Source organism: Phocoena sinus, chromosome 11 (assembly GCF_008692025.1).
Source record: "Phocoena sinus isolate mPhoSin1 chromosome 11, mPhoSin1.pri, whole genome shotgun sequence".
Classification (NCBI taxonomy): Eukaryota; Metazoa; Chordata; class Mammalia; order Artiodactyla; family Phocoenidae; genus Phocoena; species Phocoena sinus.
In genome coordinates, this window is record NC_045773.1 from 247,819 (window position 1) to 265,323 (window position 17,505).

The 17,505-nt window shown below is 54.4% G+C and overlaps 1 protein-coding gene across 4 annotated transcripts in view; it reads left to right on the top strand.

The window, feature by feature from the left end:
* The window catches only part of SLC41A3 (solute carrier family 41 member 3), a 66,824-nt gene that overhangs the window by 43,251 nt on the left and 6,068 nt on the right, over positions 1-17,505 (top strand). For 2 of the 4 annotated variants that reach the window (XM_032649134.1, XM_032649138.1), the window contains 4 exons: positions 8,647-8,718; positions 12,281-12,425; positions 14,595-14,741; positions 16,775-16,919. In XM_032649134.1, coding sequence (XP_032505025.1) covers positions 8,647-8,718; positions 12,281-12,425; positions 14,595-14,741; positions 16,775-16,919 — 509 coding nt within the window. Of the gene's footprint in view, positions 1-5,688; positions 5,925-8,646; positions 8,719-12,280; positions 12,426-14,594; positions 14,742-16,774; positions 16,920-17,505 lie in introns of those variants that run through there. The other 2 variants (XM_032649137.1, XM_032649136.1) reach the window with 2 other exon arrangements.

A 17,505-nucleotide genomic window follows, 5' to 3' on the forward strand; every position in this document is an offset into this window, starting at 1 on the left:
ATGAGTGTTATGTTAGTTGTGGGCTTTTGATATATAGCTTTTATTATATTGGGGTAGTTTCCTTCTATTCCTAGTTTGTTGAATGTTTTTATTATGGAAAGTTGAATTGTGTCAGATGCTTTTTCTGCATCAGTTGACATGATGGCATGGTTTATTTTCCTTCATTTTGTTAATAGAGTATACTGCATTGATCCGTTTTCATATGAACTAGCCTTGCATTCCAGGAATAAATCTCTTTTGGTCATGGTGTACAGTAATTTTAATGTGCTCTTGAATTCTAGTATTGCTAGTATTTTATTGAGGATTTTTGTGTCAATATTCATAAGGGATATTACTCAGTGGTTTTCTTGTAGTGTCTTTGTGTGACTTTGGTATCAGTGTAAATCTGTCCTCATAGAATGAGTTTGGAAATGTTGCCTCCTCTGCAATCGCTTTGGAAGAGTTTGAGGAGGATTGATGTTAATTCTTCTTTAAATGTTTGGTAAAATTCACCAGCAGAGCCATCTGGTCCTCGGCTTTTCTTCATTGAGAGGTTTTTGATTATCAGTTCAATCTCCTTACTAGTTATGGGTGTGTTCAGAGCTTCTATTTCTTCATGATTTAGACTTGGTCAATTGTGCATTTCTAGGAATTTATCCTTTTCATCTAGGTTGTCCAATTTGTTGGCATATAATCATTAAAGTACTCTCTGATAATACTTCTTATTTCTGTAAATTGAGTAATAATGTCTTCTCAGTTCTTTTAGTTACGTGAGTCTTTTCTTTTTTCCCTTAATCAGTCTAGCTTAAGGTTTAATCATTTTGTTGATCTTTTTGAAGAAACAGCATTTGTTGATTTTCTCCATTGTTTTTCTGTTTTCTATTTATCCCTAATATTTATTTTTTCCTCTATTTTTTATTGGCGTGTAGGTGACTTACAGTTAGTTTCTGCTGTACAGCAAAGGGAGTCAGTGATTCATACACGTTATCCACTCTTTTTTAGATTCTCTTCCTATATAGGTCATTACAGAGCACAGAATAGAGCTCCCTGTGCTGTTCAGTAGTCTTATTAGTTATCTGTTCTATATACAGTAGTGTGTATATGTCAATCCCAATGTCCCAATTGATCCCTCCCCTCCCTTTTCTCACCTGGTAACCACAAGTTTGTTTTCTACATCTGTGACTGAAGTTCTGTTTTATAAATAGGTTCACTTGTACCATTCCTTTAGATTCTACATATAAGCGATGTCATATGATATTTGTCTTTCTCTGTGTGACTTACTTCACTTAGTATGACAGTCTCTAGGTCCATCCGTGTTGCTACACATGGCATTATTTCGTTATTTTTCATGGCTGATATTCCATTGTTTATATGTACCACATCTTCTTTATCCATTCCTCTGTTGATGGACACTGAGATTGCTTCCGTGTCTTGGCTATTGTAAATTGTGCTGCAATGAACACTGGGGTACATGTCTTTTTGAATTATGGTTTTCTCTGGATATATGCCCAGGAGTAGGATTGCTGGATCGTACGGTAGTTCTATTTTTAGTTTTTTAAGGAATCTCCATATTGTTCTCCACAGTGGCTGCACCAATTTACATTTCCACCAACAGCGCAGGAGGGCTCCCTTCTCTATACACCCTCTCAACCATTTATTGTTTGTAGATTTTTTTGGTGATGGCCTAATATTTATTATTTCTTTTATTCTCATAGCTTTTGGGTTTAGTTTGTTCTTTTCTAGTTGTAAAATTAGGTTGTTGATTTGAGATTTTTCTTCTTTTTCAACGAATGTCCCAGGTGCCCTTAAGAAACTATGTATTCTGCTGTTGTTGGGTAGAGGATCATGTATCTGTTTGTTAGGTTCAGTTCGTCTGTAGAGATGTTCAAGTCCTCTGTTTCCTTCATAATCTTCTGTCTGGTTGTCCTATCCATTATTGAAAGTGGAGAATTGAAGTCTTCTCCTGTTATTGCAGAGCTGTCTACTTCTCCTTTCAATTCTGTCAACATTTGCGTCCTATATTTAGGAGTTCTGATGGTTGGTCTATGTATGTTTATAACTGTTACGTGTTCCTGGTGGTTTTGTCAGTGTATAATCAATATATATTTTATCAATATACACAGTCTTCTTATCAGTATATAATGTCCTTCTTTGTTTCTTGGATCAGTTTTTTACTTAGTATCTATTTTGTCTGATACTAGTACAGTCATCCTTCCTCTTGTTTGGTTGCTATTTGTAAGGAATATCTTTTTTCCACCTTTTCTCTTTCAATCCATGTGTGTCGTTAGATCTAAAGTTACCCTCCTGTAGACAGCAGGTAGTTGGATCTTGTATATTTAAAAATTTACTCTACCCATTTATGTTTTTCGATTGGGAAGTTTATTTACATTTAAAGTAATTAGTGATAGGCAAGGACTAATTATTGCCGTTTTGGTATTTGTTTTCTGTATGTCTCATAGCTTTTCTCCCTCTCATTTTCTCCCTTTCTGTCTTTTTGATGAGTTCTTTTTTTTTTTTTTTTTGAGGAGTTAATTTTTTGTAGTGATAGGTCTTGACTCATTTTTCTTGTGTATGTCCTGTAGATGTTTTCTTTGTGGGTACCTTGGGGAATCCGTATAAGATCCTAATGTTATAATCTATTTTGAACTGCTACCAACTTAAATTAGTCAAAAATTCTATTCCTTTAAAGCTCTACCCCGTTTATATTATTGATATCATGAATTACATTTTATATACTGTGTACTCAGTAATATAGTTGTTTGTTTGTTTGTTTTTTGTTTTTTTTGCGGTACGCGGGCCTCTCACTGTTGTGGCCTCTCCCGTTGCGGAGCACAGGCTCCGGACGCACAGGCTCAGCGGCCACAGCTCACGGGCCCAGCCGCTCCGCGGCATGTGGGGTCTTCCCGGACCGGGGCACGAACCCGTGTCCCCTGCATCGGCAGGTGGACTCTCAACCACTGTGCCACCAGGGAAGCCCAGTAATATAGATTTTAATTAATCATGAATTACATTTTATATACTTTGTACTCAGTAATATAGATTTTAATTATTTTTATGCTTTTGTTTTTTAAATCCTACAAAGGCATAAAAGTGGAGTTATGAACCGAAATTACAATGCACAGGTTTTTATATTTGGCTGTGTGTTTGCTTTTACTGGAGAACTTTATATTTTTCAATATATATACTTGACTTCTGATCATCCTTTCATCAACTCCCTTTAACATTGACCATAGGGCAGGCCTAGTGGTAATGAACTCTGTCAGCTTTTATTTATCTAGAAATGTCTTAAATCCCCCCTCATTTTCAAAGGACAGTTTTTGCCAGAATTACTTGTTGACACGTTTTTTTTTTCTTTCCGGACTTTAAATCTGTTGTCCTGACCTGATACATAAACTATGCTAGCTTCTGGTCTGATCTGTGAGTCGGGTGAGCCAGAAGCCCGTCTCTTGGGAGCCCTTAGACCAGCCAGAAGGTCACAGACAAGTCCATTCTTTCCCTCTGTCCCAAGGGAGGCCCGGGGGCTGGACGGCTGCCTCCTGTCTCCTCGGGGCTGTGCCGGGGGAGGGGCAAGGGCAACAACGACCTTTCCTCCCATCGTGGGTGAGGCTTCTCCTTGGCTGCTGCAGGGCCTGGCCTGGCTTCTAACCGTCCCACAGAGCTGCTGTGCTCAGTCTGTGTGGTTCATCCTGTGTTTCCTCCAAGGAGCGCGGGCTGGGCTTCCCTGTCCGCCCTCTGGCTGCTGTCACTCCCCACCAGCTTCCTTTTAAATGTATCTTTCGTTTGGTTTGCATGTGTTGTCCAGGACCTGCTTCAGGGGAGGGTCCTGGCAGGTGAACTGTCTGGACTCCCAAGTGTGACGGGGCCTTTATCCTCACAGCTGACCCCAGCCTGTCCGGATAGCGAGGCAGTGTTCACAGGTATGTTTCCTCAACTGAGACAGGCTTGCCGTGTCCTCTGTACCCAGTGTTGCTAATGGTGGCCTCATGTCTCTTTGAGTCTCATTTCTTCTAGGGTGTCTGTTGATTTTATCTTCCTATCTGAACTTTTTTTTGGCGGGGGCTGCGTGTCGTGTGGCTTGCGGGATCTTAGTTCCCCAACCAGGGATCGAACCCGTGCCCCCTGCAGTGCACATGCAGAGTCCTGACCACTGGACGGCCAGGGAAGTCCCCCATCTGAACTTCTTTTGCGTTTTCTTTTTTATCACCGCGGTATTTCTGGCATGGACTGTTTTTCCTTACCTTATATACATGTTAGATTTTTCAGTCTAAAGACGTATGTCTGTCTTCAGCTCTATGAAAATCCCATTTTTTGTGATTTCTTATATTCTGATACGCATTCACATTCCCACCGTCTCTCCAACTTTAACGCATCCCCACGCGGCTTCTGGATCTGCCTTTTTCCAGCTCTGTCTGGCTGTGCTTCATTGTATCCACACGCGGCTTCTGGATCTGCCTTTTTCCGTCTCTGTCTGGCTGTGCTTCATTGTATCCACACGCGGCTTCTGGATCTGCCTTTTTCCGTCTCTGTCTGGCTGTGCTTCATTCTGGGAAAACACCTGCGCTTGATTTTTCATTTCACTCGTTTCCTCTTAATCTTGCTCTCAAGCTCTGTGCTCCTGAGGTCGTTGTGAGGAGTCCTGCTTGTCTCCGTGTTTTACTTTACATTCAGAGACCGAGTCTGTGCTTTCTAGAACCCCGGACGGTGTCTCCCTGTGCGAAGGCACCGGACTCTGCCACCCCCTGGTTTAGCTGTCCTAGCGTCTTACTGGGCTTCTGTTTGATTGTTTCCTTAGGCTTTTGCCTCCATTTGTGGAGTCTGCTGAGTCTGGCATGACTGTGGCCTTCAGGAGACAGGGATTCTTGGTCACTCGAGCATCCTCTATTTGGGTTTCCTCCTAGTCGGTGGATCTCTTCTGTAGAGCAGGTGACCCCCTGATGGCTGGGGGGCGTCACAGTGTGCTCCCTGGAGGTACAAGCCGCTCACTGGTCTCACTGGTCTGTGTCCCTCTTACTGTGGCCACTCTGGACACTTGCCTGCTTGTGACCCCAGCACACACCCTCGCTGCTTCTGCTCAGCCACGCACCCCATCGTCGGCACAAGCCGGTCAGGCGAGAGGAGAGGCGCCTCTTGTTGAAGCCAAGTCGCCACCTGTCCGAGGAGCCCGTCGTCCCCGGGGCCTCCTTCCTGGGCGGGAAACATGTCCTGCCGTCATTTCTGGGCGTGGGTCCTCTGTCCACCTAACTCCCCTGCTCTCCCTGCCCGAGGATTTCCTCTGAATTTGTGTGATACTGTAGAAGCCTCTTCTTGTTTCCATTGTGTGTCTGAAGGCTGTCTGCTCACTGCCACGATGAGCCCTGTGATGCTGGACCGGAGCCAGAGATATCCTTGTAAACTCACGTTTGTTTAGGACGTACAGAGGGAGACGAAACTAAATTTACGTGTGTGCATGGCGGGGTTAGGGTGCATACACGTACGTTTCCTGGCTCCATCCGTAAGAGGACCTAGAGGTGCTGACACTGCAGTAGCACCAGGTGGAACTTGCAGGAGAAACAGGATGTGTGCAGAGCTTCAGATATCTCCCCCAGGAATTGTGAATCGCTCTGGTAGTTGCAGAAAGTGTCCCCAAAGCTTCGATCTGCTTCCACGGAGGAGCAGCCGCTTCATCCCCTCCCCTGGAGCGCAGGGCCGACCTGATGAGGGGCTTCTAGCTGACAGCGTGCGGGGAAGGGAAAACAGCGAGTCTGCAGGGCGGAATCCCGGCAGACGCACCCCAGCCGAGGTCAGGGCGCCTGTGGTCGGCCACGTGGTGTCACTCGCCTCGGACTCCACACACGGAGAAGGCGCCTCCCCTCGGCGGCCTCTTCCCTCCGGACCTGCACCCTCAGTTTAGTCATGTGGAGGCACCAGACAAGCCCACGTTGAGGGACCTTCTGCAGAATGTCAAGGTGAGAAAGACGAGGGAGGGTGAGAACCCGTCACTGCCTGGAGGAGACCAAGGAGCCAGTGGGGGGTCCGAACTTACTTCCTGGAACAGAGAAAGGACAGTGGTGGGAAAGCCGGGATGTGCGAATACACCCTGTCACCTAGTTGGTGGTGTTGGGCCAGTGGTAACGTCTTAGTTTGATGACTGTCCTATGGTTCTAGAACACAGCGCTCCCCAGCCTTTCTGGCACCAGGGACCGGTTTCGCGGAAGACGATTTTTCCACGGCCGGAGGTGGGGAGGGATGGCTCAGGTGGTAGTGTGAGCGACGGGGAGTGGCAGATGAAGCTTTGCTCCGTGGCCCGCCGCTCACCTCGTGCTGTGCGGCCCAGGGGCTGGGGACCCCTGCTATAAGGTGTTACGGTCAGTAGAAACTGGGCGACAGGTATATGGGAAACTCTCTGCGCTGACTTTGGAACTCTTGCAAAAAAAAGTCTACGTTTATTTAGAAATAAAAAGTTAGAAGGTTGTCTTTCCCTACCCTCCAGTTTGAGGAAGGAGGAGGACAGCAAGGGTCAGTCCTCTTTGTTAATCCAGTAAGTATTTTTGGTTGTGAATGGGCCAGATGACCTTGTGAAGCTCTAACTCGCTGGGCAAGTCAGGACCTGGCAGCAAACAGGAGGTGCAGGGACAGGAGCTGAGCAGAATTAAGGAGGGGTCCACCGGCAAGCTTGTGGGTGGCAAAGCTCCCCAGGCCGGGTAGCGGCAGGAAGTCGTCCTCACCTGAGGGACGGGAGGAGGGGTGGTTCCCACAGCTGGGCCTGTCGCTGAAGGAGAGGCCGAGTGGCCGAGCTGCAGCCAGAACCGCAGGGCAGGGAGGTGTGTTGATGCAGCTGTAAGGGCTCGTGAGATTAAGAGAGGCTGAAGATGTTTGAGTGTGATCCAAACACACGCTTAGGAAGGGCCTGCGGGCTGCTTCTGCTGAGATGAATCTCGGTTGGTCTAGAGACGCTCCAGCTTCCCACTCCTTTGCCTTGGAGTCTTGAAAGGCCCCAGCCTGTGCCAGGGCTGGCCTTGTGCCTCTAGCTCCTAGCCTGACCTCTCCAGGACCGTCATTCTAGGGGAAAGAAATGTCCCTGTATCTTGATGGAGACCTGACCCCCCATGCCTGAGGGCCCCTGCCCGAGGTTCACCCTCCTGGCCGGCCCTGTTCCTTCCCTCCTTCACGGCTCCGTCCCCCACGGCCCTGGATACTGGACCCTCTGAGGGTCTTCTGCACACCAGTTCCCGCCACCATCCTGGCCGATTTCAGCCTCCACGGGGATAACTCATCCGAAACCCACGCTCCCGGTGTCTGGACGGGAATCCAGTGCCCGTCAGCCCCGCTGCCGTCCCCTGGCCTAATTCCCTGACACCCGCAGCTGCTTCCCCCCGGCTCTCCCCGCCTTTGTCCCTGTGGGATCTCCAGGCACCCTCTCCTCCGCTCCCTCTGCTGCTCAGCCTGGACTTGGTCTCGGGCCTCTGGCGCCAGGAGGCACCTCCATGCCGCTTCGTGGGTTGTACGGGTTCTAGACTTGTGCACGTGTTTTACACGCTTCCCAGCCGGTGGAAATGAGGCTTCTTGAGGAAGGACTCCCTTTCTGATTTGTACTGGGGGTCGTGGGCCAGCACCAGCCCTCTGACTACCTTGGTACGTTGCAGTTGGTTGACCAGCCCTCTGACTACCTTGATACATTGCAATTGGTTGACTGACAGGAACCAACACAGGGGCACCGGCATCTCTGGGCCGCAGGGGGCCCGGGGCGGGGGGCGGGGGGGCGGGCGGAGCGGGTGTGGCCTCGGTGGGTCCCTCGCGGCTCTGCTCCACCTGCGCCCCAGTTCCTGGGAGGACACCCGAGGCAGGTGTCAGGCCATCTGGATGAAGCCAGAGCTGACTGGGGCTCCACAGTGGTGACCTGATGTGTCCCAGGCGCCCAAAGACAAGAAGCCTCCCCTTACTTGTACAAAGAAAAGTAATTCTGGGGGCTTCCCTGGCCGTCCAGTGGTTGGGACTCCATGCTTCCACTGCAGGGAGCCTGGGTTCGATCCCTGGTCAGGAAACGAAGGTCCTGCAAGCCGCACGGCGCAGCCAAAAAATAAAGTAAAAAAGAGAATTATGTGTTTTCCTCAGAGTTCAGTAACGTAGTGAACTCAGTGCGATAGGAGCGAGGAAAAGACATTTGCTTTGAAACCTTTTCTTATCTGCATCCTGAATTTTGCTGGCAAAGGCTGTGACGTTAGGAGCAGCTACCCCTTTTAAAGGAGAAAGCTGCATTTCCGATCTCGCCTTTTTATCCCAAGACAAGAGGGCCTTACATACGTTTCTTAAGCGGGATACTTGGCCAAGGTGGGTGAGTGGCTGCTGGTCACGTGAGCTGCGACTCGTGGGCGGGGAGGAGGGATGGCAGGGTGGGGGGAGCCCGGCACCCCTCATGGACCGGCCGGATGGTCAACGGCTCAGGTTCTTGGTGACACGCGTGCCCGCGTGTGCACGTGTATGTGTGATCGCACACCTGCGAGGGGAAGAGCTGGGCCTGTGTCCCCACCTCTCCAGCCCCGAGTCACCGTTTTGGAAGCTGGCAGGACAGTTGGCTCTGGCAGCAGTGAGGGGGCATTTGTTGGCCTGTCCTGAGGCCCTCTCCAAGAAGGGTGGGCCTGGCTTCGGCGCTGCCGCCCGACTCACCCTTTGCCCTTCTTTCCATCCTAGGCCAACACTGGGCAGATCGATGGCCCCCGGGAGAGGCACCGAGTCATCAGCAGTAACCTCGCCCTCATCCAGGTGACCCTCGCCTCTGTCCCTCATGCTTCATGCGCGTCGCAAACTTGTGTCTCCTCCTAACTGTGGGGCCGCGGGGCGGAGGGGGGTGTCTCACGGAGCCAGGAAGCCCGAGGCAGCAGTAGGCTGGGCCTGGATCTGGACGGAAGCGTTTGTATCCAGAGCCTCCTGGGCTCCTCTGGCCGGGGCAGGCTGTGGCCACACCGAGAACTGGGCCCAGGTCACACTGGCGTGCAGGCGAGACCATCACTGGCCAGCAGGCTGCCCTGGGCAGGACACACAGACTCAGGAGGGGCCTTGACTTCTCACCGGGGCTCCAGAGTCCGTTTGCACCTCTCCGCTGGGCATCTCCAGAGCAGTGTCCCCAGATCCGGCCCCGTCGCCTGCCCTCCTCACACCCCTCTTTGAAGTCCCAGACTCCGTCCGCTTTGGGCTGGAAGCTCTCTCTGGGGTGGCCCAGCTCAGGGGCCTCATCCGTAAGACGGGCTGCTGTGTGGCTCATCGGGTGGGATTCGCGTGCCCAGTGAGCGACACTCCCGTCTGACCCGGCTAGAGACCCAACAGCCCTCAGCCTGCCTGTGTCCCTCACCCTTACATCCGGCCACTCTGAGGACCCTCCCCTGGGCCGCCTGGAGCCCAGCCCCGCTGCCCTGGCCTCCCCGTCCAGGCACCTGGGCTCCACTGCGCTTCTGCACGGCCCCTGCCTGGCCTTTTCTAACCCTCGAGCTCATGGGGCCTCCTCCCCCTGGAGCCCCTTTGCCGGCCCCCTTGTCCAGGGGTGGGCCCGGCCCCCTCCCCTGCTGGGATGTCCTTTCCCCTCCCCGTCACCCGGTGGGGTCTCTCCTCAGACCCGGCTCCAGCCTGGCACTGGCTGCCTCTCCGGGCCTTGCGGGCGCTGTCAGGCCGTCCTGGATGCAGTTTTGTGTTTAGACGTCTGCCTCGTCCACGGAGGTGCTTCACAGGGGCCGGGACTACAGCCTGTGGCTGAAGCCCCTGGAGGTTAAAGCTCTCATGAGGCCCCGGCAGAGGGTCTGCAGGGGCGGGTGGTAAACGCCTTGGCAACAGTCACTGGTTTTGCGTTTCTTTTCCTACCGAATCCTCCTCAACCAGTGTTGATCAGGTCCTGCTGTGGGCAGGCCCTGGCCTGGCACGTGGTCCTGTCACAGCGTGGATGCAATTGGTCTCCTTCATTTTTTAAAAAGCTTAACATCAAAGCATAAAGGGTGCAGTAAGTTCCATACTTAAACTTTTAAAATAACTTCAGCGTATTCTATCACGACAATGTACCCAAGAGTGATACGTGAGCCAGGACCTCACGGGTAAGAGGGAAGGGCAGCCAGGGGCTGGCTCTGTGGGGCCTGTGCAGACCTGCCGAGCTTGGCCCGTCCACTCACAGACCCGTCACCCTGCGGGGCACCTGCAGTTACAGGCTCCTACTCGGTAAGTTATACTGCAGTGAGAGCGCTCTCCTTTTGCATAGGTTTCTTAAGAGAACTTCCTACAAGTTCACAAGGTATGAACAGTTTAAGGCTCTAGATGTTTTCCGAAAGGATTACAAAACATCTGATCTCTTGGTGCACCAGCACTAGTATTAATAATTGAAATGGGACTTCCCTGGTGGCGCAGTGGTTAAAGAATCTGCTTGCCAGGGCAGGGGACACGGGTTCGAGCCCTGGTCCGGGAAGATCCCACACGCCGCGGAGCAGCTAAGCCCGTGTGTCACAACTACTGAGCCTGTGCTCTAGGGCGCAGCAACGAAGACCAGACTCAGCCAAAGATAAATAAATAGATTTATTTATTTAAAAAAAAAACACAAAACTTCAATTATTAGTTCCTCATAAGCTCACCAGCATGGGAAGGACTCTTCTAAACCCTTTCTGTGTTTGCAGACACATGGATGTGCCCACAGACACAGACCACACGAGTTCCCATGTTTCTATGCATAAAACATGCTATACTGTACGTGTAACTTTGTAAATAGCACTTTTCTCTTAATAGTGACTTAACGAACGGACGTCACTCTGTACAGAGCAGCTCCAATCACCATGGTGATTATGTGCTTCTTTGTCCACATGTGCACGTTTCCCTGGGAAAATGCTAGATCATCAGGTATTTAGATAACTTAAACAAATTTCCTCCCAGAATTCCTGTATCAGTTTTACCACCATCAGTGTGTAAGACAACCATCGTCCCACCTGTTTGTCCGTGTGTACTTTGTACTGTCGACCTTTGAGTTTTAACTTTACTCCATCCGACAGGTAAGAAGTATACCCCATCCATCCATTTACCTGATGAGCAGAGGACCCCAGTGCCAAGAAAATCAAACAGCACTTACTTTTTAATAGAGGAGGACCAGCCCTGGTTACAAATAACCCTAATCCTAACCTTCCACTGGGGATTCAGTTTTCCTGATTACTAGGGATTTGATCATCTCTTGTGTGTTTCTTGGCCGTTTGTATCTCCTTTCTGTGGATTACCTGTCATATCCCTTATGCATCGTTCCATCACGTTATCTTTCTATTATCATGATGGTTATTGTTGATTTGGTAAAATGGACTCATTATTCTGGATACTAATCTTTTATTAGTTATGTAAGACGGAAATACTTTCTCCGAGTCTATCCCTGCCTTTGTTTAGTGGTGTCTTTTATCACACACAAGTCATGCTTGGACTTTGTAAATCTTACCTGTATTTTTCTTTATGGATTTTATATGTTTCATCTTTAGTAGGAGGCCTTCCCTAATCCAAAATCTGAAACACATTATTCAATACTTTCATCCATTTCACACTTTATGTTCTTATGTTTAGGTATATGTGTGTGAACGGTGTAAAGTCAGAATCTATTTTATTTTTCCAAGCAAATATCCGGTTTCTCTTACCTTACGTATTCCATCCTGATTTGAAATGCCACCTTTATCATAGTAAACTTTCATATATTCATGATTAAATTTTCATATATTAAATTTAAAATTTTCACATATTCACGGTTCAATTCCTGGACCCCGTTCTGTCCTGCTGACCTATTTGTCTATTTCTCTGCCAAGCCCCCCAGTTTTAATACTATAGCTTTAAAATACGTATTCATAATGAAAATGCCAAAATTCCCATTTTCTTTCTCAAAGTTGTTATGGCTGTTTTTGCACATCTGCTCATTTTTGTGAGTTAAATTTAAAATGAGTTGTCAGGTACCGGGAAAAATCCTGGGACCCTGAGTGGAATTCCGTGTGTGAGCTGGGGCGTGTTCTCGTCTGCGGAGGCTGACTGGCCTCGCGTGTGCGCTGGGGCCTCAGCTCCGACAGCTCTGGTGTCTCCCGGGGGTCCTGGGCGTTTCCGGGGGGGCAGGGGCACTGTCCGTGCCGCTGGAGATCACAGCACTTTTGTCCAAACCGGTTAGAGGGGCTGTGAGGAAACACGGGGGGCCCTTGACCGAGGACCCTACGCAAGATGACGGGGAAGGACGGGGCAGGGCAGCGGTTCCCGCAGGGATCGGGCTGAAGGGGGTGTTGGCTTTGTTGCGCTCGGGCGAGGTCAGCAGACCTGCCTAACGTCTGGTTCCTGCCGGCAGGTGCAGGCCGCCGTCGTGGGGCTCCTGGCCGCCGTGGCGGCCCTGCTCCTGGGCGCGGCGTCGGGGCAGGAGCTGGACGCGGCGGAGGCGGAGGTGCTGTGCGCCAGCAGCGTCATCACTGCCTTCCTGGCGGCCTGCGCCCTGGGTGAGCAGCCCTCGGGGTCCTGCGCGGGTCGGGGCACCGCTGAGTCTTCACACCCACCTTGACCTGGAGGGCGGCGAGGGGGTCCCTGCCCTCTGCTGGGGCGGAGACACGTCTGTCTGTGACTGGCCACCGGGAGGGCCTGGGCGGGGCCTGGGGCAAGGCAGGTCCTGCACCCCCTCCCCCGCCGGAGGCCACCACGCTTCACGCTCCTTTTGGAGCCCTTGCGAATATCTGAAGCTCTCTTGTCCCTTACTTTGTCTCAGCTCCCTGCACGACGGCAGCTCCTCTGAGAGGGGCCTGCGTGTCCTCTTCTACCATGTGCTGTCCCCACCCTGCTCGTGCCACGCTGCCTCAGGCCCCGGGGGGAGCTCCCGCGCATCAGCAGGGAGCCCAGTGGCTGCGCATCTGTTCACCACGCAGCACTCCCCGAGCCTGTGTGCCAGCTTCTGTCCCAGAGCCCGGGACGCGCTGGGGCCCCACGCTGCGGGGCTCATCCCAGTTCGGGCTGATCCCTCAGTGCGCGAGCACACGCGTGACTCCAGTCTCGCAGCCTCCCCTGACTCGCTCACAGTCACGCTGTTTGCTTCACACGCTTGTTCACTTGTGCACTGTCCGCTCCTCCACCAACAAGCAAGTAGTGTGAGTGCAGGGCCCGTGGTTCTTTCCACACTTAACCCAGGCACCGGTCAGCTCCCAGGTTTTCTGAATGGACAGCGGTCACACTGGTTCTCTCTGGGCCGTGTCTGTGTGTATCCCGCAAAGCGCACGCAGGTCCAGGAAGAGGGGTAGCCTTATCGAGCCGACTGTTCACTCGCCTGACCCCCAGAAGGATGCAGCTGGTTATTCGGTGGCTGTGGTTCCTACCAGGCGGCTGCATCCCCGTGTAGGAGCCCAGGTCGGGGCAGGGCCGGAGCGCGGAAGCCCAGGAACAGATTCACAGACCTGCTGCACGCCTGCACATCTGGGCCAGGGAGGGGCTGAACCTTCTGAGAGAACGGAGCCTAGGAGACACCAAGGCTCCAGCAGGCGGTGCCGCTCCCGGGGGCCATCCTGGCTCCTGTTTTACAGAGGAGAAGACTGAGGCCTCAGATGGGGTGCACCTCAGTAGCAAGGACATAGCCGGGATTGTCCCAAGATGAGGGGGACTCAGGAAGTGTGGCTGGTGGGTCACAGCATGACCTTGGCCTGTCTGAGCCATAAGGCCGGGCGGTGGTGCTGGTGGTTTGTAATAAGTGATCTCAAACGGGTGGTGTCCTCTACACATGCCTGTGGGATTGTCACCAGACCACCGGCTCAGCCAGGCAGTGTCAATTCACTTACAAATGACATTACAAAAGAATAAAGTTGCTGGGACCTGGTCACAACACAGCACAGACTGTGGCCAGCGGCGTTCGATGGCACCAACGTGGTAACTGTGATTACTTTTAGAGTTACAGAACGCTGAGTCCAGCGTTAAAACAGCAGTGGCCAAGATGGAAAGTGTCTTCTTAAAGGCCACGCAAGATGCTGTTGGATTTTGTCCCAGGCAGCGTGGCGTGGGGGGAGGAAGCACGTCACAGTGGCCTCAGAACCGAGTCAGAACAGAAGCAGGTCCTGGGAGGCGTAGCAGCCATGAGGAAGGGCCTCTCGGGTCCAGCAGGGACGTCGCCCTGCACTCGCGGCCACGTGCTGGGCCCTGGTAGCCCCTCAGGCCCCCAGTGCCATACTGCCTTCTGTGTGCCGCCCCTTCCCTCCCTCCCTCCCTCCCGCCCTCCAGGGACCACCTGCACTGCTGCCCCACACTGTCCCAGACCCCACCCTGCCATCTTCCCCGCAGGCTCTGCCCCTTGGAAACCACTCACGGGCCAGTTGCCCTGCCCGCCCCGGGGCTCCCGCTGCTCAGAGCGGTTTGGGGTCCATCTTGCTGCCAGGAGGGCTGTGAGCATCACACCTGTAGTTCCCGAGGTTGGGAGCCCGGGCACCACCTGCCTGTGTCTCCCCGACGGTTCAGGGAGTCATCAGGATGCTTGGGCTGCTCCACAGCGTCAAGCCCGCGAGACACAGGGCAGAGTCCAAGCCTCGCGCCCCAGTGCAGGGAGGGACCCCGAGAGTGGGCGGCTCCGTGGGTGCAGCGAGCTCCTGGGCGGCCCTGCCACCCGCTCACCGGCCACCTGTCCCCTCCCCCTGCAGGGATGTTGATGGTCTGCATAGTGATCGGCGCTCGAAAGCTCGGGCTCAACCCGGACAACATTGCGACGCCCATCGCGGCCAGCCTGGGAGACCTCATCACCTTGTCCACTCTGGCTCTCGTCAGCAGCTTCTTCCACAAGCACAGAGGTAGGGCCCGAGGCTGGGGTCTGTCCTTTCGTCGGTGAGGCCTGGGGTCACTGGGCAGATGGGGGTCGCCCCCCAGGTGCCGCTGGCTCTTCCAGCGCACCACGGGGACAGGTGTCTCCGGGCAGCAGACGTACAGGTTGTCAGTGCCCACCTCTGACAGAGGCTGGCCTGGGTGCTTCAGCACCTCCTCGCGGGAGGCACAGTTCACGCCGGATGCACGCCAGCTGCCCGAGAGGTGACTGCAGGCCGGAGTGTCACAGCCAAGGAGGCAGAAGCCAGGCTCCTCAGAAGGCGGCCTGTGACGTGGTCAGCCACCGACGGGGCGTTTGCACACGTTCTGGGAACAAGACCTTGTGGCCACCGCCGCCCCCCCCACCCCCCCCCGACGTCGCCCAGGTCCGCCCGGGGCACAGCTTGGCTCACACCCTGGACGCTGTGGACACACGGCAGCGCCTTGCCGGCGGCTCCCTCGCTGCACTTGCACCGCTGAGCACCCGCTCCGAGTGTCCCGTCTGTGGCCTCCCACCTGGTGTGGCCCCCCCAGGATGGCTGCACGCCTGTCCGGATCTAGCAGATGTCAGTTCCAAGTGCGGTCCCGGCTTCCATGCGTGGAGTGGACAGCAACGAAGCTTCAACGTGGGGCATGGTGGGCCCGTGGACCCAGAGGTTTAAGGAATTGCCGGTTTTTACATGTGGGCGACAGAAGTGGCCCAGGAAACGCTCCCAGTGAGGGTGGCATGGCTCCACGAGCTCCAGCCATCCAGGAAAGGCCTGCAGCAACAGGAAGGGATGGTTTGGGAAGATGCTGGAAGTTCACGAAGTGGAGGTGAAGATCTAGCAGACGCCTTAATCTTATTCTTCAAACACTCTGAATTTCAAAGATTTGTGCACCGACTAGTTATGGAGTCTGATTTGCGAAGTAATTTTGAGTTACCGGCCTCCCCGGGTCCTCCTCCCTTTTGCACCCAGCCCCATGCCTCCACACACACCCTGGATGTCAAGTCCCGTTGGGTCACCCATCCCTGCGGTGAGACACTGGGTTATCTCGGGGGTCCCGGCTGGGCAGCAGTCAGGTGGGTCCTCGCTGACGAGGGCGAGCCTGCGGCCACTGCGCCTGTGCTGTCACCAGGGAGACGGCCACGGCGGCTGGGAGGCTACGGCCCTGAGCGGTGACGCTCCCAGCTGCCACGTCCAGGCCAGCGATACCTGCCGAGGCCCTGGGCCCATCTCTTGCCCAGGACGCTCAGGGCACAAGGATGGCCACAGCTGTTTCCTGCGGAAAAGGGCAGGGGCCCCAGGCCAGGCCTGCGCGCTGGGCGGGGGGCCTGCGCTCTGGGCGTGGCCGGGGTTGGCGGGCGCTTCTCCACAAGGCTGGTGAGTCACCATGTGTGCGGGTAAGAGGCGGGCGGGTGAGTGGCCACACGTGCCCCGTGCGTTGGGCTCCGGCAGGCGCCCAGGTTCCTGAGGCTGATCCAGGCTGAGGTCCGTCCTCGTGGCTCCTGCCGCCTGGAGCGGGTGACACAGGGACACGAGCCCCTGTGAGAACGTGGGTGCCGAAGGGTCCCCCCCCTGGGGTGACCTCAGCAAGAGCAGAGCCAGCACTGCTGCCCACGGGTGTGTCCTGCTCGGCCACCTCCTCCCAGGCCGTCCGAGCAGGTCGGTGAGAGCAGGAGAGTTGGGTACACGAAGTGCCGAGCGCGGCACTGGCCACGGTCACGACCCCGTAAACGGAGCCGTGAGTAGCGAGGCCGGGCTGAGAGCAGGCCGAGGAGGGCACGTGTGTCGGAGAGCCGCAGGGGTGTCAGCGAAGCAAAGGCAGGTGCGGCGGGGATCGAGGTGGACAGGAGCCCGTCAGCCACGTGACAGGAGGTGCAGGGGACGGTTCATCCAGACTGGTGGGGACAGGAGCTGTTCCTCGGGCCTCTGGGGCCCTGAGTCCCCACACACCTGTCACCTCCGCCACCCAGGCCACAGCCTGGACCCCACCCTGAGCTCCAGCCCCACGGCCCACACGCCCCCTCTCTTCCCCCCAGACAGTCGGTATCTGACGCCGCTGGTCTGCATCGGCTTCACGGCCCTGACCCCCCTGTGCGTCCTCATCGCCAAGCAGAACCCGCCAGTCGTGAAGATCTTGAAGTTCGGGTGGTTCCCCATCATCTTGGCGATGCTCGTCAGCAGGTGCGTGGGTGGCGACGCCTTGGGATCCGGGTGGGGTGAGCCGTGGCCACGGGCGCCTCCACCACGCTCTTCGCTCCTCATTTCCCCCAAGAACCCTGGGCCTGGTGTATTGTGAGGGGCAGCCCTGTTCACAGGAGACGAGCACCAGCCACAGCCCCGCTCCCCCACCGAGCTGGCCTCACGGCCACAGCTCTGTGAAGGCCGTTCCCGCAGCCCAGCCACTGGTGAGACCTACAGGGCTGAAGGATCAGTGCCCCGGGGCCCTGGGCCCTCCAGCCCCATCCTTGGGGGCCCTTTCTGCTTGTGGACCCTGACGGGGGCCACCCCAGCCCTTTCCCATGTGCTCTCCTGAGTGACTCGGGGAGCGGAGGCTGTGGCCGAGGTGTCTTTGCTTCCAGAAGCTCGTGGACTCCAAGCCTTCGCTGAACCCCAGGGTTGGTGGGGCCAGGTGCTGAGCAGCTTCGGGGAGTGGGGGTGGGAGACGTCACATGGGCCCCTCTTCCTGCTGAGCGCACCTCAGGGCTGTCACGTGGCAGGGCCCAGCCAGCTAAGCGGCCTCGGAAAGGGTCTGGTGGGGCCTTCTGCA